Source organism: Alexandromys fortis, unplaced genomic scaffold, assembly GCF_014885135.2.
Source record: "Alexandromys fortis isolate MF-2015 unplaced genomic scaffold, M_Fortis_MF-2015_v1.1 scaffold_115, whole genome shotgun sequence".
NCBI classification, from domain to species: Eukaryota; Metazoa; Chordata; class Mammalia; order Rodentia; family Cricetidae; genus Alexandromys; species Alexandromys fortis.
In genome coordinates, this window is record NW_026067989.1 from 3,523,741 (window position 1) to 3,550,202 (window position 26,462).

Genomic DNA, 26,462 nt, shown 5'->3' on the forward strand with positions numbered 1-26,462 from the left:
GAAAACATCAATCAACTGGTGGGTTCTCTCAAATATTTGAGGGATATTTTTTTCTTTGTTTCTCCTAGTAGTTCTCAGAATTAAACTCCTGGACTCGTATATGCTAAACAAGTATTCTACCACCAAGTATATAGCCCTATCCCTAATAATCCACACAAAAGCCTTTAAGGAGTAGAAAATTTTCAGATAATATCTTTTCTCAGCTTTATTTTCTGCTATAATTTCTTATTTCAAGAGGGTTTCTAAGGAAAAGTTTCCCTCCTCGTTTGCTGACCCTGATTATTAGAAGACACAGGATAACCTGTTGATAAACAAGGCAGGATGTTTTCTGAATGATTCATGGAAATAAAGTGACTGACCTATGGAACTAAAGGCAGCACATTTACTGACGCTGTACACGTTGAAGAGTGTTTTTTCACTATACAATACACTACTCTCTGTCTGCAGCTTCAGTAACAACTGACTCCCTCCTCCCCTTCCACAACCTGATGCTGCAGAAAGCTAGACCAACCCAATACATGTTCTAGGGATTTTTCTGACCTCAGTGAAGCCTGCGAGTTGCTAATAAACTTTCACACAGCTGGTCAGCCTTCGTGCCCACTTCGACCCTTCAGCTCTTCCCAATGCCTGACCCTCAATGCCTCTCGTGCTTCCTACTGCAAAGTTTCTCCACTTTGGGAACTCTCTGTCTCTCCCTCTCCAGCCACTTCAGACTCCTCTCTAGTTTCCAGTCACGCCAAACTTGAGGAGTGTGTATCAGATAAATATGTTAAATAGGAAGAGTTTCACTTCCAGAAGTCACATTTTTACAGTCAAATGACAAGGTCACTACCTGGGCTGGGGAGATGGCTCAATGGCAAAGTGCCTGCTGCACAAGCATCAGGACCTGAGCTTAGATTCCCCAGGCCATGTAAGAAGCTGGATGAGGCAGCATGGGGCTGCAACCTGGGGCAGAGCAGGGGGAGGTAAGAGGCTCCTTGGAGCTCACAGGTAAGCTTTCACACTAGCGAAAAGGTCTACTTCAAAATAAATAAAGAAATAAGTAAGTTGAAAGCCATCAAGGAAAGATAGTTCAGGTTAACCTCTGGCCTCCAGACATATGCACATATACACACACCCACACTAACAACACATACACAACATGCAAGACCCCTTCTTCCTTGAAGCAGATATTTAAATAAATGTAATAAGCAACACCACCTGCAGCTTACCCCTATCCCAAGCCCACATCTATAGCTTTCACTAGTAACTGAGGACTCAGTCAGCACCAGGGTAACTACTCCTTGTACTTGGGAGGCAGAGGCAGGAGGAAACTTGTAAGTTTGAGACCAGCTTCATCAACAAACTGAGCTCCGGGGTATGGGAGGAGTGGGGGAGAGGGAGGGAGAGAGAGAGAGAGAGAGAGAGAGAGAGAGAGAGAGAGAGAGAGAGAGAGAGAGAGAGAGAGAGAGACCCTGTCTCAAAATCAATCAGTGGATCAGACAAACATTAAGATCCCACATACCTTGAGAAGAATCTGAGCACAAAGGCTCAGTGATGTCAGAGGTGCTGCTGCTCCGGGGGACCTGCTGCTGTCCCACCACAAGATAATCAGAGTCGGCTGTGGGTGTACTCTCTGCCTGCTGGAATTCCTCCACTTCTGGAAGCATTAACACAAAACACAGGACTGTGGTTGGCGATTTTTTAAAAAGCATTTCACACTTAGCTGATTTAAATTAAGTTTCATATAGTTTTTAGAAGCCAGGCTACAGTAAAATAATCTGCATGCAAGTCACCAAACATCCATATTTATTAACACTAAGATTCCGCTCCATGATATGTTTTTCAAGCTACAATTAGCCTTCTGTTTTCCAGGTGAAGGAAAAAGGGTGAGGGAAGAAAATCACACACACATAAAAAAAGGTCAATAACTCTGAGTCATTTGAAATTTCCTAGCAGGAAGGGTAACTCAGCCATGTTGGAAATGCATAGACAGATAAATAATACTTGAGAAAGCACAGTTGGAACCCCCCAACATTAAATAAAGATGAAAGGAAACAGGAATTCCAACTGTACTGTTCCTTCTAACAGCTAATGCACAACTGTGCAAAATAAAATGCTATTTAAACCTCATATTACCATGTGCAGATCTGAACTAGTCACTAAGCACAAAAATGATCCACGTGGTATAAAATGGAAAACCAAAGATAATTTTGCTAATATTTTACATCCTCTATTTCCCTGGAGATGGGTTCCCTTCTAGCTCATTTCTAAAGCACAGAGTTCATATTAGGACCAGCCACAGCACCCTACCCACTCACCCTACCACTCACCTGAGATCTGTAGACTCAGGATTGCGCCATCATCTGCCTAGATCATCAGAAAAGCCTGCTAACTAGCTACTGTCTCCTTTCTGCTATTCTCTACATGGCTGTCCAAGAGGCCCCTCTAAAGTGAAGGCGCAACTGTGTCTGCCATTAGTCCACCTGGCCTGTCTCAACTCTACTTCACAAGTTGCTCCCCAATCATCATTTAAGAGCTCCCTCTCTCTCTAGTCCCAGCAATATTGATCCTCTTGGCTCCTGCTGTTCTCTCTCTCTCTCTCTCTCTCTCTCTCTCTCTCTCTCTCTCTCTCTCTCTCCTGCTCTTCAGTCCCCTCTGCTAATCTTACCCAGGTCCCCTATCCCTCACTGTAGTGCTGCACCAAGTACAAACCACTATACTTCTTGCTATACATTCAGCATGCAAAGTCACTGCTCAGTTCTACACTAGACTCCAAACTCACTGATGCTATCATAAAATTTCATATCCCTACACCCATATCACCATATTTTCCAAAAATAAAAAATTAAGCAGTAAAAGTTTTACTACTTTTAAGAAGAGAGTTCTCAAAACTTAATCTATATTATCTAAATTGGCTATGTCACTGGTTTCTCATCTGGAATGGAGATTCACTGCCAATACAGCTCATTCACCTGGACATAACCCACAGTAAAGGCTCACTCCAGCTAAGGAGATGTGCGTACACAGGATGATTCTGAGTTTAATGTATGGGATTTCCACAAAGGTTGTTGCTCTGCTTTTTCCTTCCCAAATGAAAATTCTGTTTTCTACTACACTAGTGTAATTACAAGGCTCAAATCTATGAGCTTTGTGTGAGTCATAACTATGAATCAAAGTTCTATCATCTTAAAACACAGTTTAAAGATGGATGCTTAATGGGAACCTGAGAGAACCTAGGCTAAGAGAGCATGAAGAGACAGTTTCATCTTTCCCAGGCCATCTCTGCCTACTGCTTCTCTTGAGCAGCAAAGAACTATTCACTTTTTCCATAAAGGACACGCAAGGCATATGTGCACATTTTAAGTCTACCTATATATCCCAGAGCAAAGACTAGGCTCTTTTTGCAAGTCTTCTAGACTCTTTAGCATCAGGCCCCTCAACACTATGGGACCAGCTCTTCTAGTTACCTTTTTATTCTAATTTTGCAAGATGGCTAAATGAAGATACTGTATTTGTCACTCCTGTATCAGTAGAGGGAGCCCAAGAGCTTCCTAACAATCTGAGAAATAATTGGCCAGGGCCCATTTTTGTGGACAAAGGGAGGAGTGGTTTTTTTTTTTTTTCTCTTTTCTCTGAAGCCTGGTGCCAAACACTAATGGATGCCAGTTTCTGGGTTCTGAGCAGAAGTAAATAAGAGCTGAGCCAACACTGGCAGCATCTTTCTAAAGATAAAGAACATCGCCATCTGGCGGGAAGCAACACAGCCACAGCACCATGGCTTCCAAATTAGAGTGTCCCCACTGGTCCTCAACACAGCAGACGGAGGACAGGAGCCTGCTACCACCAGCTGTCTGCCTTCCCAACAGGCGGGCCTAATACATCTTTTAAGGCTTTGTTTTTGCAAAACTGTTAAGAGGGACTTCTCAGATGGAGATAGTCCAAGGCTGTAGAAAGAACCGGAAATGGCAGTGATGGAAGAATGAGAGACTAGAGTGGAAAAAAGAAGACAGCCACATACCTTAGCGTTCTGTTAGGGTCTACACTTGAAGTTGACTGTCAATTGAGAAAATGTGTAAAAAAGAATTTACAATTATTCTTATGTCTTAATATAAATCCAATTCGCTGATTTGAAGTTGCACATTTCATGGACTTTTGTGTGTGCCACACTATCTGTATAGAATAAGAGCTCTATGCAAATGGATAAGAGAATGACACTTGAACGCCTTTTCCTTCCTAACGGTTCTTGAGCTCCCTCTGCTGACATGTTGTTGTCGAAGAAAGCGTTGGGCTAAGGCTGCTCCCATTCTACTGTGTCCTGATGAGCTGCTCTTTTGTAACTAATGAAAATGATTTTAACACTGGTATAAAATAGAAAGGCTTGGATTTGTCTGTCAAACAGAAAAGGAACATCTGAGTTACATAACAATTGTACAATAAATCTCAGATTCGATGCATCCTGTTTCACATGTCACACAATTTCTGTTTCAATCACTTTGAAGTGCTGAATTCTGCCTCAGAGTCTAAGTTCATTTATCTTCTGTGAAGTCCAATAACACCCAATTTAAAAGGACTAACTTTCCTGTCTCTTGAGGATGTAGTTACTCAACACCATCACTAACCCACTGTTTTCTAAAGCTCCATTGAAAACATCAGCAAAATGATCATAAGGACCGCTTCTCTTCCCCACAAAGAGTCGGCATGACTGAACTAAATGTGCCAGCTCTTCCGTTAGCTTCTATTTTCTCCAGATGTCTGTCTCCTTTTTACTCACTATTTAATTGCAGACTTCCTTATTCCATCTTATTAAATGAAGCAAGGCTCTGTCTCCAAAAAACAAAATACTCTTCCATTTAACTCCTGCACAAAGCTGCACAAGCAAAATTAGAACGTAAGGTCCTAGCTTGAAAAACACCAATCATGAAGCCAACTTGCCTTCTAAAAGCTCAGGAAACTAGCTATTTATCACCTTAGATGTCCACAAGGTAAGCTTCTGAGAGTAAGTTAGTCCAGGTTCTAACAAGAAGCACATTCATGGAGCGTATGAACAAGGCACAGAAGCATCTAAGCAAGGCTTGCCCTAATGTCCCATAGCGTAAGATAAGGGAAGACAGTTAATCTGCTAGTTATAACCATTCCAATACTCCCCAAAGAAAAAGAAAAATCTACCCTTGTGTAGCATGAAAGTACTATAGATTGATCAATGCCCCAACACAAAAAGCAGATAACAGTGTAAGACAGAGGAGAGGGACTGTTCTCATGAACGAGAAAGAGGACTCCCCAGCCGGCACGCCTACTTCCCAGGGGCAAGTTTGTTTCTCAATGCAACTACTCAGATTAATGGAAGTGGGTTTTTTGATTCTCCTGAAATTCAAATACCACTGCTTTCTGCATCTCCAAATCTGCTGCTATTGGTTCTATTATTATAATTTTGTTGGGATGACAGCTCACACAGATTAGAAACCAAAACAAGGACCACTGCCATCAAAAAAAAAAAAAAAATTAGCAACCACTGAAACAGTAAAACAAAAAGAAAAGCAAAAAATGTTTAACTTGTGGCCAGAAAGGAAAATTAACAGATCTGCTTGATATTTAGCTACAGTTTAGAAGGAGATACCCATCCACTCAGAGATAGGCCAGAACTCACTCAGTGCTGCAAACTGCCAATCAGGAAGGACATCTACTCCCAGGGCAGTAAAAACTTGCCTTGGCCTAGTCTACTACTAACAGGACAGTCACAAGGGACAGCGATATCAATGGAACTAATAAAGGAAGCCAGGGTCAGACTGAGAAGACATTCCCTACTGTAGCTGTCAGATAAAATGGTGGCACCAGTGTCTCAGAGTTGCCCTGCTACAAAACCAGGAGTGAAGATGGCAAAGACAAGAAACCTGGTCCAGCCTGCTCCACTTTACACCCCTACAGGCTTTGCTATATTTGCATGATTGGAATTTGAGGCTTGACTATCTTCTGGTGTGGGCTGTCTCAGCACAGTATTTAGCAGCATCTCTGTCTTCTACCCTCTACACCAATAGCACCATCTTACTGTGATAACCCAAAATGTCTCCAGATGCTGCCAAATCATCTCTGACTGACAGTTACTGCAGCAAATCACTCAATTTCTGCTGGAGCCATGAACGCACACATAAGAACCAAATATTTGAGTAAGTCAAAAAGCAACCCTGAATAAGAACAAAACATTTTAAAATGAAGCTATAAATAAGAAGGAATTTTTCTGAGAACATATTCCAGAAAAACTAGTGAGAAAAAACCTAAGTGAAAAAGAGAGGAAAGAAAACTAGACTAAAATAAAACTTTTCACATTAAAAGATTTCTTTTTGGTGTCAACCAGCCAAACATATAGCAAATTCTTTCAAAGACCTCTTCAATTACTTAAAAGAAGTACACTTTCTGAAAAATCTGATCCCCAAGCATTTACTGCTCAAGCAGCAACTTAACTGGTGGTGGCCCTTTTTAATGCCATTCTCGCTGTTTTAACATTCAGTGTTCACAAGAGAGTTTTCTAGGCAACAGTATCAGTTAAAAATAACACTTCCCTCCTGGTATCTTATTATGCTTTAATTCTGCTTTGTCGAACTACAATGGTGCTATAGTGTTTATGCTACAAAAACTGTAGTTAGGCCATTCCCAATATTTAAAAATTCCTAACCTACATGTCAGAACTCAAAATGTAGAAGAAATATGAAAACATTTCCCTCTTAATTAAGATCTAGTTCATCTTAAAATGACTGAAAATATCTCTTTGTGGATATAATAGCAGAAAGTAAACTTCTTTTGAGGAGTGACTAGGAAGAACATGAGAAAACTTGCTTTTGCTACTACAACATCCTCCCTTTACAGCTGGCACAGGGTAATTAAATTACATACGGTGGTTAGTACACAGGGTGGCATCTTGATGCATGGACAGTGTGGGCAATGTGACATCAGACCAGGATAACTAGTGCATTTATCTCTCTCACCATTTATTTGACAAGTTCATTCAAAACACCCTACCCTGGCTATGTCAAGATACACAATGGTTTATTATTAACTACATTCATCTTACTGTGCTAGGCACTATAATATCATCAGAAAAACACACACAAGAACTAAATCCAGTTTCAACTGGGTGAAATCTAAGAACAAAAATGTTTTAGGAATTAGCAGTTTAGCTTTTTTCTTGTTGTGTTTTAATTAAAACCTCAATTATCAGCATGAATCTGATAACCAGGAGATTACAGAATTTTTGGCTACCTAGTTGCTACTAAACATTAACTATACAAAAACAACCATCAACATCTTTAAAAATTAACACAAGTGAAAAGGGCAGTCTCCTGAGTGTGACTCGGGGGGAGTTAGGGCAGGAGAGAGAAGCCTGAGGACATGGATGGACACACAAGACAGCATTACAGTACCTGACAGCCTGTGAGAGCAAGAAGAGTAAGAGAGACCAGGGAAGAGAGCGCTCACGGTATGGAGGAGGAGCGGGACGCTTTTAGTGGCAGGCAAAGCCTCAGAGAGGTGGACACAGTTGCTGATAGACTGGCTTCGCTTAGCTTCCAGGAGAGATAAAGTAACATTACATCAGAGCACAGCGAGACCTTTCACCATTTCTAAGTTCTTATGGTGCTGCAATTACTTTAAACATTTAAAGGAAGCCATTTTAAGCATTAAAAAGAAGTCAGTAAAATCAGAGTACTTAATCACAGTCTCTAAATACAGCCAACTTTCAGCCAAGCGCTGATGATGTTTTAGAATGGTTACTCTACACAAAGAACTTATTTCAGTTGGGAATGCTTCATGCATTACCCTTCCTTCTGCTGCTGTATATCAGAGTGTATCTAAATGATGTCTGGGTTGCTTGCTGAAGCACATCCCATTATTACATTTTTAGTACAGTAGTATCTGTTCCTAACGGTACACATACAAAGACCACAGTGAGAAATAGAAAATCTGATCCAAGACAAAACAATTTCTATTAAGCAACAAATAATTCAGAAATTGAATTACTGAGAGCTGACTGTATTTAAAAGCTAACCACTTAGTGAACTAAATGTCACAGAAGTTTGTGAATATATAAATCAGATATTTTATTAGATATCTATGGAAACTCTTTTTATATTGTATTTCACATTTAATAAGCCAAAGTTTCTCAACTTTCAATTTTCTCATACATTGTTGGTTAAATAAACATTTAATAAAAACAAAGAGAAAGAGAGCGTACTTCAAATTAATAAAATCGAATCTTTCCTTAAAATCAAAGTACAAAGGATTATTTGTTATATTATTATTTTATGTACCTCTATATGTGAAACAAAACTATACACAATAGTGGCACACTTGCAAAAACGGAAACAAACTTTTAGCTTTGTCCCTTCCCCTATTCTTTGCTATCAGCATCTCCAGCAATGAGATTATTATGTAACTCGTGTGTGTGTAAGATAATATGTAAAGGGCAACAACCATGTAAACGTCAAAGTATAAAAGATTTGTTTATCTCAAGATATGGGCAATATTTTATTTGAGCACTTTTTAAAGAACTTTCCCTTTATAAATCAAATGATTGCACATTTTCCCAAAATGGATCACCATGCATTTTAAAAATGTAAAATACTGGCTGTTTTATGTGGCAATTACGACTGACTTTGATCACTATCAGGTTATAATCTGGATTTTCACCATCACTGACACCCAGGGCCAGAGTTATCTTTCCATGCCAGGCTGCTTCAGTTACACTCTGGTTCTCTGGTGTCACCATAGCTGCTTTAACTAACTGAAATCTGTGGGGTGAATCGTTATGTGAATATCTTAACCCGCTCTTAATGAGATGCAAGAAACAAAGTCACTTTTGAATGGCTATCCCACAATTACTGCTAATTGTTACTAACTCTCCCTAAGAACAGAGAACTATTTCAGTGAACTTCCACACTTAGAGAAACTCCTCTATACACTCAGACTATAGGGGAAACACTCTGGACTTTGTTAAAAAGTAAGAAAAGAAAACTAAGTAAAATTACCCATGGATAATATTAAAGTCTTATTAAACTGCAAGGAATACAAAAATCTTCAATGACTATTAATAAGTAACAACTGATTCACAACACTTAGCATTTTAAAAGATATAAAATAGGAAATGCATCTATATGCCTGCATACATGTGTATATATAAAGCATAAATATAATAGACTTGTATAAACTGACAGTTTTCATTGTCTTTCAAAAATAAAACAGATCTAGGCTTTTAAAATTTAGTTACTTCTATAAAAGTCAACCTTAGAGTTTTAAAGTACAAATTCCACAAATATCTTTACAAAACTTTTGGAAAATGTCCAATGTCACATGGCCCTTCAAACACCTGAGAACATTTTGAAACATAGCCTGCCTTTCCTGATTGTTTTCTAAAACATGCTGGTGCTTCTACTGTACAGTTAGTTTAAAATACCTGGTGGAAATTAAGATTTATGGTATCATATGGAACATGCATGCATCTGCTGCTGACCAACGCGTATAAATAAAAAGCAGTGTGTGGGGATTAGTGCTTATACTTGGAATTCAGGGGTGCGAAGGCAGCATAAGCACAGCTTGAGAAGGACGCTGCCTTTACCACATGCTTCTGATCGCTGTCACTGAAGGGTTCCATGACGGCAGGGAAGGCTGTAGAAGTTGAACTGAGACAGGAAGTCAGTGGGCATCCTCAGTGCTGAATGTTTTTTGAAACTGAGTTTCGTTTTAGGAGACAGAATGAAGGAAAAGAAATAGAATAGGTGGTGGAGACAATTAAGAAGACTATTACCAATAAATGCTAAGGGATAAATAATGAGGATGTTACAGGCACTGTCAACAGGATGCTAAACCATCTATATCAGGCTTTTAACAAACAATGAACAAAATATGTTAAACTCAACAAATATTTGTTTTATGGCCTGAGGAACCTATGTAAGCTTTTCTGAAGCTGTTGACTTCCAACTCTAATTGCATGGTGCTGCTGATGAGAGAAACTGTAAGAAACTGAGATAAAGGTGGTTTCAATCCTACATCAGAGTACGAAGGGAAGAGAGAACCTTATAGCCTTTGTTCTGAATATCAGCTTCCCTTTTAAAGATTTGTCTCTTGCCATAGTAAAATGTAACAAAGCTGTCTGATCACCCTCAACCAAGTAACAGTACTAGTTCAAATAGACTGTAAAAGCAGCATCTATAGGCATAGGACGTTCAATGTTTTTAAAGAAGTAAAAAGCGAGAATGTCTCCGTTCATTCCTAAAACCAAGTGTCACCCTCCTTTCCTTTGCTGGAACCAGTTATCGCACACTCTACAAGGCGCAGTGCCTAGCAACGGCATCACTGAGGCTACAGGAGCATTTATCATGCTCCCTTCCACAGTAGAGACTTTAGAAACAAATAATAAAACCTGAGGCTTCAGAAGTAAGCAGAACAGAAAGTTTAAAAGGTATTGACAGATTTCATTTAATAAAAGATCTAATATTTAAATTCCGAGTAGAACTTTAAAATACTTATTCCTATAAATTTACTTAAATAGCAATTAGTTTTGTTTAATGATATTTAAGCAAGTATTTACCAGTTGCTTTTTGGCGAACAATATTTCTGGCCTTCTCAACTCCTGGTGCTCCAGATGTGGTAGCACTTCTGAATCTCATTGGCTCTGTCATATCAGGATGGCTACGCCAGCTGAGAGAAAAGGATCTACCCACAGCGGCCCCTTTTTGGGAATCTAGAACACAACCTAATAAAGGGTAAGAGGAGAAAAACAATCAAAAAGCTGAATTTAATGGCAATCATACAATTACAAATTACCAGCAGTAAAGAAACGGCCTACGTACAACACTGCACCAGCAGATCCCCTGCTGCAAATTAAGTCCTGCTTCCTCGTGCTGCAGTTCAGGAAGATACATCAGTAACCTCAAAATATTTGATACCAAAGTATTTTTAATTCCTAGCAGCTTCATGAAAATTGTATCTTCATAGTATTTACTTCCACATGCAAAAGTACGTATTAACCAATCTTTCCCATTGTAAGAACAGTCAGTCATGCAAGAGAGATCCAGAAGAGAATAAAGACATCTAGGCTAGTGTGTATTTTTTTTTTTTTAAGATTCCTGTTTAGTTTCAACTGTGAAAAAAAAATAACTTGTTGCTAAAGCAATGTTAGAAAATTACTGCACTACATAGACTAAATCTAAACTAGGATTAAGCCATTCCAGTGGAATGCTATGAACATAAGCTATTTTGCTTCAGCTTCTAGCTGCTTTTTACTAACTGGGGCTTTGGCAAACCATTTTCAGACGTCAATAAACACATTGTAAGCCAGCCCCTAGCCCATGTATATGGTTAACACATCGCTAGAATTAATTCACATTTCCCTGTATCCACATCCTTTGTTCTCATTGACTCTGGATTTCATCATACTTTGGTAATAAAACTAAAGAAGTGAGACCTGAAAAACCTACTTCTGTAACGTTGTATTAACAAGCACATGCCAATCTGCTGGATGAAGCACGTAGCAGAGTCACAATCACTGCCTTGGCTGACAGCCAGTCAGTTCCTAGAAGCAGAGCAGCCTAAGTGGCCACAGCACAGAGTGAATCAAATGAAAACATGCAACCCAAGGTATCAGCTCATAAAATCAGACTAACAGTGACTATGTAAAGCTAGCGAGCCTTGGAGTGATTTGTCACATAGCAAAAACTAACTGATACAGTCTACAATAAGGTTATTATTACTAAAACATAATCTGTTGTGACCATGTGTAACTTGACAAAGCTTTGAAGGAAAGATGCCTTCCAGGTTCCAGAACCAAAGGAAGTTATTTGTCATCCAAGGAAACCCATTGTTTTTACCTCTGCACTCTGATTCTGTTTGATATAACCCTGAGAACATCAAGGTCATATCCAAAGTCATCTCCGCATGTTTCCCTAGCAAGCCCATAGGCTCCATAGAATGCATTCTAGCATTTAACCATACCCGCAGCTCCTTCCCACTTTATCCTATTTCCTTTTCCATTTAATATGTACCATACGCGTCTGAATGAGCAGCTCTAGTCTGCACAGTATAACTGGAGTAGACAAGTTAACTCAAGCACTACACTCCTTAGGAACTGTAATGAAGACAAGGGGATACCAACTGCAATCTCCAACAGGAACTTCCACTGTTTAATAACTCAAAATTATTACTTTTACTTCTGAAAACAGCTTAATAAAGCACAATAAAGCCAAGATGGGTCCAATCTCAAGCACTTTGAATTCCTCCACATTTTCCAGGGAGGCAGCAGAACAGATCTGAGTAGTACCTTGGGCCTGACTTGACTAGCTTTGATGTCAATCACTAGAAAGTCTTTGTATTTTGGGTTTTCTGTCTGTGACACAGAACTATCTAAAAGAGCTTTCATAATGATGAAGTCCATGTGCAAAGCACTGGTCATTGCTACTCCTGTTATCAGTACTTCTCTCTCATTTTTCTTCTTCCACAGTCTCTTTAGATAGTCACCAGTTTTAGTATTTAAAAAGACATGATGCAGCAGGGCGGTGGTGGCACACACCTTTAATCCCAGCACTCGGGAGGCAGAGGAAGGCAGAGCTCTGTGAGTTCAAGGCTAGCCTGGTCTACAGAGCAACTTCTAGGACAGGCTCCAAAGTTACACAGAGAAACCCTGTCTCAAAACACCAAAGACACTATGCAGCTAGTTCAGCTCATTATGAAATACAATGCATTAATGGCTTGTGTGTATAAACACCACTGCAGCTGTCCTAAAAAGCATAAATACCTTTGCCACGCTGCTTCTTCTCCTTCTGTTCACTTAATTTATCTAGAGGTAGGTTTGTCATCTCAACTCCGTACACAGTCCTTGCGAGCACCGCTGTCAAAGAGTCCATGATGTTGGACCACTCGGTGATGAGCTCCTCCCACTCTGTGAGGGACGACAGCACACCTAGAAAGTCATCCCAAAGCTCCCGAGAAATGTACACGCAGAGGTTTGCTCGGATCCAAGCCACGATAAGTGTCTGAAACCAACCAGATAGATGATTTTTAACAAAAACATTAATATCCTTTCATTGTTTTTCTTACTTTTGACCAACCGTAACGAGGATTTGAATTATGTTAGATGAATTATCTGAGGAAATATTATTCTAAAGTGCATGTCCTGTGCTGCTAATATAGGTAAGAACATAAAACCCTTTGTCCAGTGACTACTCAGCTTCTGAAGGCGGCTCTTTGCCATCACCAAAGAGGCTACGGCAGACATCTTCCTCTATGTGTAATCTTCTCAACTTGAGTACAACATGACTTTGAGCAGCTGGGCTTGATACAGAATCAAGACAACTCATTAAATGAGGCTTCCCTTTGACCTCAGTCCCCAATACCTTCAGTCCAACAGTATTTAACCAGCGTCACCTCCATCTGTGCTGTCTTCCAAGGGGGCATTCCTACCCCCACTCTGAGTTCCTTCTCAGAATCCTGTGCTTCTATTAAGCCAAACTATCCTGAGCTACATGCTGTATTTCTTCCTCCTTTTAAAAACCAACACACTCTCTTTGAAGTAGATATTCCCCTCTGCTTACAGCCATTCTCCCTCCTCTATTGAAGTCTAACTTTCCTACTTCCTCATCTCCCAGTCAGGTGGTTTTGAATTTTTCCTTCTGACAGCTCTTCACTTTCCACCTGGGTTTTGGTTATCCATTTCTATGGTTCCCCTTCCTTCTAAATGTTGTGTACTCTTTTGTCTTTATGTCCGGCACAGATCCCTTGGTTGGCTTCCTGATTATCCACCTGCTGTATTCAGGGCAGTCCAAAGGCACTTGTAGCACAACATCATGAAAGAAGTCAATCACTGATTACTAATTTTGATCTAAAATTGGATCAATTTTATTATTAGATCAGTATTTTCTATTATATGAAGATTATTAATTTACTGCTTTCTGGTGATAGTCTTAAACTTTTGAAGACATGATTTTAAAAATGTATAGACAGAAACTGGCATTTTAGCCTTAACAAAAATGCTCAGTAAAATATTAGGATAATAAAACTGACCCAATATTAGATCACTAGATATAATCTTAGTGGAGTAAGAGGAGAAGGCAGAGGCTGTAGAAGTCACTAGAAATCACCTCCCATTATGCTGCAGTTCTGTTAGCAGGAACAAAACCAGATGGCTGTCTTGGTGTAGTAAGACGTCAAAACTGGAAATCACTTTACTAAGCTATAAAAAATAAAGGAATGATGTGGTGGCACTTGGCTTTAGTTCCAGCAGAGGCAGGCTGTAAGTGCAAGACCAGCTTGGTCTATACAGTGAGTTCTAGGCCAGGTGAGACCTCTCAAATAACAAAAAGAAGAGAGAGAGAAAGGGATGGAGGTGGGAAGGAGGGAAAGAAGAAGGAAGGCAGAGGCGAGGTGACTTCTCGCAGTTTAGAGAATTTGTCATAGCCAATGTCACAAACATGTATATGGACCTATAAATCATCAACAAAATTCACAATTGGACATGGGGCAAAATCCTCGAAGCTAGTTGAGGGGGAATGGGATGGAGGAACACAGAAGGAGGACAGCCTTTCAATCGATTACCCTTTTCCAAAAGGAAGTGAGAGTGATGGTCTCAGCACTAGGTTGTGCTACTAACTTGGTTTGAGCCCTGCAGAGAGTCAGCTGGCCTTTCTAGAGTTACACTTCTCATCAAAGTCAAGGTCCCTCAGCACTGACACTCAGTGTTTAATTAGATTCAGCTCAGCCCAGGAACCACGGGAACACACCCCGCCTCAGCGACAGCAACTGATAACCAACCACCTCCTCTCCCCTAACCTCCCCCACTCTCAAGGACACTGAACACTGTCAAGTACTGGATCCTATTATAGACAGGAGAAGCCATGCTTCCTGATCACCTTCAGAACTTACATCATATTGTCTAACTAGGATTGAGAACAAGCTATAACATCACTGGAGGCAATCACCATTATTTGGTAGTTTTTTAAATGAGATAAATTCAACCATCATTAGAAGAAATTTTGTTAACCTAGATTATCTATATAACAGAGGAAAAATAAACACTACCAGGAAGAGTAGGAAAAAGGATAATGGCAACTTAAACTTAATTCTTTACCCTCTACTAGTTCTTTACTATAAAAAACAAAAACACAAATATCTAGCCATTTTCATCTGTACAACAACTGAATTAGTGTATCTTCACTATAATGTGTCACTTAGGGGACAACCATTTCCCTCCTCATATCTCACCCAAGGACATTGGAAGTCAACCAATGATTACAAATCTATAGCACTTCCCATGTTGTCCCCTCTTGACTGCAGAGCAGGCAGGGACACAGAAGATGAGGTGGTGCTCAAGGCCACCAAGCCAGCGATGCCAGGACCAGAGTCACAACCGGGATCTGTCAAGCTCTACGAAGTTCAGCCTTCCTCTACTCTTCCATGGTCAATTCTAAATCTAAGCATCCTTTTTTCTGTACTCATTTCCAAAATGCATTAGAATCATAAGCAATCAAGGGCCAAAAAATGGTACAAGAAAGATCTGATGAGAACACTCCACTAAGGGAATTCTCTCCTGACCCATCCCATCCCAACCCAAACAAACAAATACAAATAACAATTACAGAATAGATTCATTCTTAATCCTGCAACAAACACAAATTCACTTTCTAATTTCAACACACATAACAGGTACAAGGCCAGACAACTGGTGAAAATCAGGCTTGACACTGGCTTTAGCTCATGCCTACTTGACAACCAAGCGCCAGGACTGGGAGCTCAGGTGCTGACAGTGAGATGCTGCGCAGATAGAGCACAGTGCAGAGTGTCTGTATATCCATGCAGGCAGCAAAGTAGTAGCATCAACAAACTAGGTTGGTTTACTACAAACAAAAACAAAACCCATTAGTCAGAGTATAATAACACAAGCATATAATCCCTAGCACTTGGATGACTGAAGCAATAGAATTAAAAGTCTGGGCCAACCAAGGCTCATAGTGAGCCCTGAACTTGAAAAAAAAATTCAAATAAAAATGTATGTATTCTCCCATCACATATACCCATGAGCTGGGCAAGTCAGTCAAAGGAAGAGAGAACACCAGTGAGGCAAGTGAGCACATGCCAATTCCTTCTGCAGCCTCTACACACACTACCTATACTATATAAGTACTCTTAATATGTATCATCCAAAAGCCATGAATGGAGAAGAGAATGTTTCCTTTCTCAGGCATCATTTCAGCTCACGGTGCTCCCACCTATCAGATTACTCAAGGTCAGGCCTAATATAGAAGAATGTCATACATTTCCATAGTTTTGCACACTGTTCTTTTCTAGAAATATTAATGAACTTTATGAACCCTGTAAAAAGCTGTGTAGCCTGAGGCTAATTCCCTGGGCAACCCATCAGCTGGCAGCCTATGTATACTCTTGACCCTGTTCCCACTGGGGCAGAAAGTACTGGTACTTCTTCGGGTCTCAGCTCATACTGAGAGTCATCCAACCCTCCCAGATCCTGAGGTGCTCCTCCCTCTGTACCAATACTTCCTGACCTCTTTCACTAGAACATGGCACTGGCAAGCCAACACTTAAGAATCACCTGCTCAAACCTCACCCTCCAAACACAGCGCCCCTCCAGAGAGTTCTCCTTTCTCCTCCCTTCCATATCAAGAGCTCTTAGAAGTCATATCCACTATTGCTACCTCTACTTCCTGATTCAAGTAGACTTCAATTCTTTGGACATTCTCTGAACATTTTCAACCTCCCACATCTTATCAGATCCAAAGGTCACCTGGCTTTGCTTACTTCCCTGGGCATCTAGAACAATCTACTCTAGCTTTGCCCTCAGCAAACTGGGCCTCCCTGCTCAGTATCTCTGGCTCGCTCTCTTCTATCAAGCGCAGAGAAGCCTTCATCCTCCTATGCAAATGTTCTCTCTCACAGTCACTCCATCCAGTCCGAGGCTTTACATACAGTTACTTGACACAAGGATGGCCTCAAATTTACATGCCGTTTCCATATTTCTATTTATCCTGTAACTGTCAATCTAGCTTTCTCCCCAACTAGGATGTTCAACTCCTGTCATTCTCAAGAAAACCAAGAGGAAGGAGATGGTAGAAAGGGAAGCCTAAAAACCCCAATGTTAACTGTGAAAAACAGAACACAACATTTAGAACAAAGTTAAGAAGGAAAATTTCTAAAAATGCAAAGTTAATTTGATATAACATGTAAAATCTCAGTAATTAAAACTAATTTGCCAAGTCTGCTCTAATTCTGCATTTCCAGTGTTTAATAAAAAAGACTTACCCTGAAAAGCAACCCTGCCAAACTCTGGGCAAACAAGTCCTTTACATGCTTATCCTTTGGCTTCTGCATGACAGCTTCTGTTATCCTGAGAAGGATTTGCAACATCTGCTCCCTGGGCCACCCAAAATAAAAGCTCATATTAGTAATCACATCTCCAAAGCACTTTATAGGTATGGGATCTCTGCAGTCAGCAACACTGATAATCACATATTATCTCAAAGTATTAAAAGTCTAGGTGTCAGTTAGACAATAAGATCATATTTTATCCGCATAAACTACTTTATGTTACCACATTTCTACAAACATGCTTTCTACATCCATGCCAATTGGCAGGATGGCATCTTCCAGACATCTCCCAGCCTGACTTTTCTCTTTGCAGGAAGGAGGAAAAGATAGTTTTCCCCAGTTGGAGCAGCACACCAGGGCACTCACCAAGGGAATAGCTGTACCAGACAGAACTTATTCAGGACTCTGACTTTCTCCATCATTTTGTTACTTAACCTGTAGAGTCCCCCATCTGCCTTTGTAATAAAAACAAAACTGACTCTGGTCTTTCCTATGAGGACACAGGCAGTCAATAACACTGCATGACTGTGGTTCCTGGAGAAGGCAGGAGGAGTTTGGAAAGGTCAGGACTAAACACTGATGGGCAGTGTATTTGTGCCTGGTAGACCTTGCCTAAACCACAGAGCACACCTGGGACAGCTGTGGTCACCATAACTCGGTCACCATTTTCAGTCTTACAGAAGGGGACTTTACATAATAGGCTTAAAGAATCAACATCAAACTGCTAATTATGACCATTGGTGTTTAAAACAGCAGAAGTTCATTTTTTCTTTCTTACATAGCCAAGTTATGTTTCTCATACCCATGACTATATAGGGATGGAAAATATATTATCTTCTGAGCAGAGAAGAAGTTCATGCATTCTCTAAGGAAATCACTCTGGTTCTTGTAAGGTTTTGAGACCTAACCATTTATTCACTTGCACTACTTTCTTCTTGTTCTTCCTACTCTCTAGTGAAAAAAGGAAGACTATGACAGAGCAGTCTGGTTCAGGTCAGACAAAGGGATCTGTGGTTTCTTTTCTCCTGTGTCTACGCAGTGGACTGATAATGCAGAATCTCAGTAACCTTCTCGTGGTATAATGACCTCTGGGAATTTACTATCTGCTCATTTGGTATCTGACTCCATTGGGCTTTTAGTCCCGGGTTTACTAAAGTGTTAACATTATTCTCCCAGCACTCTATGCCATCTGTTTTGCACTGTTTACAGACACTGAAATATGAAGTGGATGATATTTTGTTTGTGCTCTAACAAATAAACCTTGCCTGAAAATCAGAGGGTAGAGTTAGCCACTAGTTAACCATAGAGGTCTGGAGGTCTGTACAGACAAACAGAAAGTGATATGGCTGGGCAGAGAGAACAATATCAGGCAGAAGAGAGGAGCTCAGCCCCATTTCGGCTGAGGAGTTAATAAGGCAAGAGTTGGCTTGCTCCTTTCTCTCTGATCTTTCAGCATTTGCTCTGATATCTGGCTCTGGGTTTTTATTAATAAGACCAATTGGAACTCGTGCAGCAATGGAGGAGGAAGACAAATGCACCATCTTGATCTAGAGACACATGTGCACAGCACAGGACAGCAAGTCTAAAGAGAAGAGAGAAAAGAAATGACAGAGCTGGAGATGGCCTGCCATTCAGTCAGGATACCCAGGCCCCTGTCACAGTGGGGCATGTTATTTAGTGCACCACTGTGTGTTCATAATAGATGCTCGGGAGTTAATTAATAAATGGAAACAAAAGAAACAGAGAGACAGGGAAGGAAAGAGGAGAAAAGAAAGGGGAGGAGGATAAAGAAGGGGAAGGAAACAAAAGAAAGCATCGGTCATTTGGAACTTAAATATTCAGAAAGTCTGTCTGGGAAGCAGACCATGCCCCTTTCTGTTCTCTACCATGTTTAGTTTCTACTTTTACTTATTTCTACAAATGTCTGTTTATACATGTATCTGGAAACCTCTAAATTACTAAAGGGAAAAACATTTGCTTTATTTGACTTCCTAAATTTTCATCAGAATAAAATGACAAAAAAAAGATAATGTTTGCTGTACGATGTATACAGAATTCATCACTTTCTAAGAAAAGAAACAGAGAAATACTATTCACACAGCTGTGGTACAGGGAGCATCATCCAGCTGAGAGCATTTCCCACAGAGTTATTTGGACCACTATGATACGGCTGGGTTTACATCACACTGAGCATGGGTGTAATGTTTCCAAACTTACAGCACTTGACTTGGTAAGAATACTAATTTAAAGACCTTGTTATTTATACTTTCAAATCTTCATTTTGATATTTGTGAACTTTTTATAAGGCAGAATTCCTCTGGGTCCACCCTTCCCTCCTCTTGGTGGCCTATGGTCTCTAATACCTCATGCTTGCCTTGTTTTTAGGGTTTTCCACCTACTGTGGATAGACAACAGTACTGGCTCTAGGGCATCTATAAAAGAGGTCCTAGAAAAGTTTCTACAGCAGAAAGGATTTCCCTGCCACAGAACCGCAGTAGCCGCAAAGCTCTAGAATGTGAGATATAAGGGCACCTGTAGTAGTTTTACAGGTGGCTAAGTAATATGAACATACTAGGCAGACCCAAGAGGCATTTCTAAAACAGGCTACATGTGAAGACAAGGGGGAGAAGACATGGCTCAGGCCTTGCTGGTCTATCACTGAGAACACTGAGGGTGATGTGGAGTTATCCACTATAGAAGACAGGCATGGAAAACATCTAACACATTTTATCTTTAAGAACACAATTAAGAGAAAAACAGCAAAAGAAAAAAAGGGAAGGAAAAAAAACAGTGAAGACATACTTTTTGACTGTACTTTTCTGTCACTCTGATAATGTATTAGTTAAAAGAACTGTTGTGACAAAGTGAATTTAAAATACCAAGTTGAAGGAATAAAACTCAAGTTTATAGCACTTCGGGACAACAAAAACTTGAGCTTATAAAGAATCATATTACAAAGCACACACCATTTATCATAAAACTGTCTGATAACAGTTTAAAATGGCAAACTCCACTACTAAGTAATGTAACACTAACTCCTATTCAAGAGCATTTCTACAAACAGTAATGGAAATAAATGAATTATCCAAGTGCTGGGCAGTTAGTTCCCTTTGCGACAATCCATAAAAGCTGCCAAGGGGCGGCTGCTTATCTTGTTGCCAGTTTTGTGAAGACATTTGGTAAATGGAAACCTTAACACTTTGATTATACCATAAAGAAAAGGTAGCTGTTTGATGTTAATCTGAGATAAACTTACCATGTCTTTTGATTCATTGTGAGTTCCATTATCATACGCCGAAAAATAATCAGCACAGCCTTGCAAGCATCCACTTGTTCTCTCAGGAGCATGGGGACCTCAGCACATGGCTCCAGCAAAAAGACATTCGCAGCATTTGTAAGAAAGACCTTAAAGCCAACAATTTTACATTAGAAAATACAACTAATCATATGAGCAATGAATCCCTTTGAGTTATTTTCACACTCTTCCAAGACAGCGGTGACACCAATACATGATCCAGGTATTGTAGCTCGCCCCTTATAATTGCCTAGGTAGACACCTAAAAGGCCTTTCTCTATTATTCCATATACGCATTGTTACTTTAGGCATGAGTCATAAAATATTTGAACTTGTTTTATCTTTCAACAGTAATAATAAAACAACAGCAACAATTAGAAAAAAAGAAAAAACAGGACCATTGTGTCAGGGTGAGAAGGTCTGGAATGGACAGAAGGTCAAAGAGGCCCGTGGGTAGAAAACAGTGCTATAATTGTTTTTCTAAGGTGAATTTAAGACATTAAGTTGGAGGAATAAGAATCAATTTATAGTAAACCAAGCTGACAGAAGTTCCTGGCACGGTATATGAAACCTGCTTCCTGATGGAATATTGCAAGTGTCCACAAGAGGCGTAACGACTGAGCGGAGAGGAGCACTGTGCTTGGAAGCAGACAATGCCACATGGTTGATGTTACATCTTCTAGGATCAGGACTTTTCTTTTTTCCTTTCCTCTTCCTCTTCCTCTTCCTCTTCCTCTTCCTCTTCCTCTTCTTCTTCTTCTTCTTCTTCTTCTTCTTCTTCTTCTTCTTCTTCTTCTTCTTTTTTGGCAGTGCATGTGGTATGTGTCTGTATGTTTGTGTTCCTGTGGGAGTGGGAGCTGAACATATGTGCATGTGGAGATCCAAAACAGAAAACTGACATCAGGTGTCTTCTTCACTGCCTCTGCATCTTCTATAATGAAGTAGGGTCTCTCCCTGAACTCAGTTCAGTTTCTGCTTAGTTGGCTAGCTAACTTCTTTCAGGGATTTCTGGTCTCTACTTCCCTAGCAGTAGAATTATAGATGGGCTGCGAAGCCCATCTGGCTTCTCGAAACTTCAGTCCTCACACAGTATAGCAAAAGTTCTACCATTTGCTACAGGGCTTTTTTAAATAGTAGAAATCTATTATGCAGCAAGAAACAATAGTCTCAGCAAATTCATAAGATAAAAGAATATTACAAAGGAACAATAAGAGAGTCAGATGACTATTCTATGCTCGGCCCCAGATCTTTGGGATCTAGGTTCTCTATTCTGTCTCAGTTCTCAGACAGTAAATTGCTGCTTCCTACACTGACGGAACACATCAGCATTCATAAGATGACACCAGTGGCCCATCAATTTCAGATATTCATTGTTGTCAACTTGGTGTTAAAAATGGGTAGGGTTAGAGAGATAACTTAGTGTTTAGAACACTGACTGCTCTTTCAGAAAACCTGGGTTTGATTCTCAGCACCCATACAGTGGCTCCCAACCATCTGCAACTCCAGTTCCAAGGAATCCAATGTCCTTTTCTGGCCTCAGCACCAGGTATGTATGTGGTACAAAGACATATATTTCAGCAAAAGGTACACATAAAACAGATCATGTGGATTCTATCTATCTATATGCATAATCCTTTGTAAGTCTCCTTTAGTAAAATAGTATAAGCAATGAGGTAATGTGAACAAACCCAGCTTTTCTGGAAATCCCAAAAAACCACATAGGTTGACCAGACAGGTTCTAACCAACACACATAAAAAACTGATGACAGCCTTTAAGATTTAACATTTCTAAGATGAAAAAAGTTTCATGTCCCAATTTTATAGGAAAAAGAATCACCAATCACTACCAGATACAAACACAATGTGAATCTAAATAAGGCTTTGAATTAGAAAAAAGAAAACAAAGAATCCTCTGATTAACAAACTAAAGCAGTTTTAGTGACAATGTTCTATATGAGTAAATCACAAATAACATACTATAATACAAAGCCTTTTAATTTAATGTATTGCCTTCAAGAATTTCAAAATTCTACCATTCCTAATGAAAAATCTTCATATACTACACTTTTACTTTTAATAATAGCCTCAAGAAGCTAACACATGAATACTTGTCACTGTATTGGCACCAGTTAAGGTAACACCAAACAATCAAAGTATACATCCAAACTGTACTCATCCCCAGCAGCAGTAGAAGAACACTCTCATTAGACCTCCATCAAGCCCCTTTCCCCAGGAGCAACACTCAAGAGACAAGTTACTGAATACAAGAAGAACAAAAACAGTGTAAATCCTCACTAAGCAACTCTTCAAGCTGTAGAGCTACAGGATGACTGGAGTCCACATGGAGAGAGCTACAGGGACAAAGGGCAAGGACCCCTCTGAGTGACTGTGTCAAGATCATAGGCTATAAGGATGAACTACAGCAATGTTCTCTGTAGCTACAAGAGTAAAATCATCTTTACTCCTTTTTTTTAAAGATTTATTTTTATTTGTTTCTCTTGCTTTCTCTGTGTGTACGTGTGCTTGCACAGGTGTGTGTGTGTGCATATATACACACACGCCCACATAGGAAATAAGGTCTTACAAATTAAAATCCAAATAACTATTCAGATGTCCTCGGAAGACACTTTAGGGTATAAATCATATATACTTCACATTCACTATAAAATAATCATTCTCAAAAAACCTGCAACCAATTCTTACATTTTCTTTTTGACTAGAAAAAAAAAACTTTTCATTTGTAGATGGGAAAAAAAAAATCTTAGAACATAATGGTCCTCTATTGCCTGATACTCAAAATACCAGTGCACTTCATATGACATTACTCTAATTAAACAAAATGTTCAAACTGTCTTCTCCACCAGGGCTGGCTCTGTGTCACTATGGCACCATACCTGCAGCATAGCCTGGGCCCCAGCTTTCACATTTGTGTTGTCCTCCTCTGTCACACAGCCTCTGCTCATGGCACTTGTGAACGAATAGGTACGTCCCCAGCTGGATGACCGTTTGTGGCCAGAACTTTCAGATGAGGCCTTCAGAAGACAATAAAACATTAGCCAAGTATAGAGAAACCTAAGTTTACATACTTGGTCCTTTAAACTCTGCTTAGAACTCAACCTCTACCACCCAAGGTGGCCTCAACCCTTACTGTTTGCTGGGAGAGTCAAGTTTGCCTGATCCTGGGACACAGAAACTGGGCCTCTACACACACAAATTCTACCAGCTCACTGTTGACCTAACCTCATAACTAGTTTCTAAAATGATTTCCCCAATACTAAAACATCAAAACAACAGAATCAATTCAGATATTTAAATTTTTTAAGTCTGTAGCTAAGAATTTTAAATATTCTAAGTTAATTGCATCAGGAAGACAAATGTAATTTGTTTCTTTTGTGTTGGAGGGTGTTCTATACCGTCATTTTAGATTTACTCAGGCCTGAGCCTTGAAGGGGACAGTGCCTCCTGCTGGAAGGCAACACTGCTGACGCACCAGAAGTACTTGCTCTTTACTCGGTTAATCTCTCCAAACATTGGATACAGATTTCTTCTGGACAGAGAACTGCCAAAGACAAGTCTGGCAAAATATTCTATGTTTAATTTTTCCAACAACTATTTATTTAAATAAGCCAAAAAGAGGATAACAGCTTTTCAATCTCACAGAGAGAATTGCAAATTATGAGAAAACATCTGTCTTGCAACAGTGATTAAGAAAGTGGCCATGTTCCTGTGGGCCTAAGCTAAGGGTGAAGGAGAGAACTGCCTACCAAAGATGCAGCATGAACGACACTTCTAAGGCAGGTCCTCACAGAACCAACAGCCTGAGAATGTCTTGTTCCCACCTGTCTTCGTGGGCAGAGTAGGACCCTTGAATGAGCAGGTCTACTTTGTATACAGGTATGTACCCTCAACTCAGAGACTGAGTGATAATGTTACCTCCTTGGAGTCAGTCTCTGAGAGTCCTAATTTGTCAGCATCTTCCTGGGCAACATCCTTTTTATCTGGTTCCTCCATGAACACCGGTTTGTTCTGGAGAATCCACTTCCTGTATACTTGCACTACTTTTCTTGTTACAGATATCTCACAGGAAGGCAACAAAAATGCCTGGAAAAACAAAAAAACAAAAACAAAACAAAACACTCTTTAATGCCACACTCTCAGATCATCATAAAGCCACAGAAATTTCCATTACCAACTTCAGAAACATTTAACTTGTACAGAGACCACATACACACCTTTCTACATACCACTCATCTGGAAGAAAAAGACATTGTTATAATTGGAACAGAAAAATGATGATGTTTCATAGGTTCCTCTATATTCCGGGTAGCTTTAAAATACCTATGCAGGTATTTTAACTGTCTATATAAAATAATTATAACTAAACTTGTAATTTTCCTTTAAAAAAATCAGAAATGGTTTGTAAAGCCAGAAAGAGACTATGGCAGGCATGGGAGCTGACTTCATTACCTGCTCCAGGCTCTGCACTCAGGTGTAGAGTAAAAATGGCCATGGTGGGGTTAGTTAACACCACAGAAGTTGGAGACGGCTACAGATATGGGCTCTTCTTGCTTGTTTTTCCTTTTTCTTCTTCTTCTCTTGCTTCTTTTTCATCCCACTTACGTTCCTTCTTCCCACCTTTCCCCTCTACTTCCTTCCCAGACAGATTTCTGCATTGTCAGAACAAGTACTCCCACATATGCTAACCAGACTGGCCACCTGTAATACTGTGCACATTTGTAGGAACTTAAAAATACTTTCTGTGTGCAAGCACAGACCAGAAGCCAATGCTGGATACCTTCCTTGACTGTTTCAGTGTCTTATTTTATCAGACAGGATCCTTCACTGAACATGGAACTTAGCTAGACTAGCTGACCAAGAAGCTACAGATTACAGATACATGGCACCACATTGTATTACAAGGATGCAGGGGATCTGAGCATTATACTAACGGAACCATCTCTCAGTCAAGGCATTTTTTAATATTAAGGAATCTCCTTACATATTTATAATTTAATGCAAGAAGACAGAAAAAAAATGACTTTGAAGAAGAAATGCATTTGTCTTTTGCATCTCAGATTTAGGGTCTATTTCTGCAATGCAAGGTAGGCAGGAAGGGCTGCCCCCCACCCATATTCAAATGACTGTTTAAATGACACAGACAAGGACAAATGAGCTACAGCAATTCCCACATATTTTTAAAATACCACCCCTAAGTTTCACAACAAAGGACCCAATGACAGGCAGATGTCGCTTCAGCATTGGTGCATAAGATAGAGAAACATCCTGAGGTATCAGCCAGATCACATCAAATTCCAGAGCACAGGCATCCGTGTTATCAAAAGATTACAAAATTGAATAAATCAATATTCTGCCATGTAACTCAATAAACACAGAAATTATGACAAAGTACATGTTTCACTTTCTTCCTTAATTTTATTGCAGAAATATCAAATGAAAAACTTTTTCACTATGAATAGTCATATCCCTATTCCTCTGATGTTATTAGCAATAACAATATTTGCTCTATTACATATTTATCTGCCAACCCACCCCTCTATTTTCCTTCAATCCACTCTATTTCTTATGCACTTTATTGGTCCATCCGATCTATAAACACTTTAGCCCCCAGTCTCTGACTGAAGTCTGGCATTTTTTATTATTGTACATTATTTAAGAAAAACTTTACAAAGAAGGAAATACAGGGGCCATTAAATCAGTTCTGACAAAAAGTAAAAACTCAGTAATCCAAACCAAAATAAAGGAATAGCATACTATCCTCCTCACAGAGAGCAAGAAACAGTTCTTGTATAGCGGAAAATAAAGTGATATA

General features: G+C 39.8%; 1 protein-coding gene across 12 annotated transcripts in view; it reads right to left on the reverse strand.

Moving 5' to 3' along the window:
- The window catches only part of Ralgapa2 (Ral GTPase activating protein catalytic subunit alpha 2), a 266,124-nt gene that overhangs the window by 157,285 nt on the left and 82,377 nt on the right, over positions 1 to 26,462 (reverse strand). For 11 of the 12 annotated variants that reach the window (XR_007594897.1, XR_007594898.1, XR_007594899.1 and 8 more), the window contains 7 exons: positions 24,566 to 24,733; positions 23,527 to 23,664; positions 20,594 to 20,742; positions 17,272 to 17,383; positions 12,758 to 12,995; positions 10,556 to 10,720; positions 1,505 to 1,639 (listed from right to left, as the gene is read on the reverse strand). Coding sequence is in view for 9 of the 12 variants with exons in the window: in XM_050159621.1 (XP_050015578.1) it covers positions 1,505 to 1,639; positions 10,556 to 10,720; positions 12,758 to 12,995; positions 17,272 to 17,383; positions 20,594 to 20,742; positions 23,527 to 23,664; positions 24,566 to 24,733 (1,105 nt within the window). In the remaining 3 variants the exon portion in view is untranslated. Of the gene's footprint in view, positions 1 to 1,504; positions 1,640 to 7,394; positions 7,536 to 10,555; positions 10,721 to 12,757; positions 12,996 to 17,271; positions 17,384 to 20,593; positions 20,743 to 23,526; positions 23,665 to 24,565; positions 24,734 to 26,462 lie in introns of all 12 variants that reach the window. The other variant, XM_050159626.1, reaches the window with a different exon arrangement.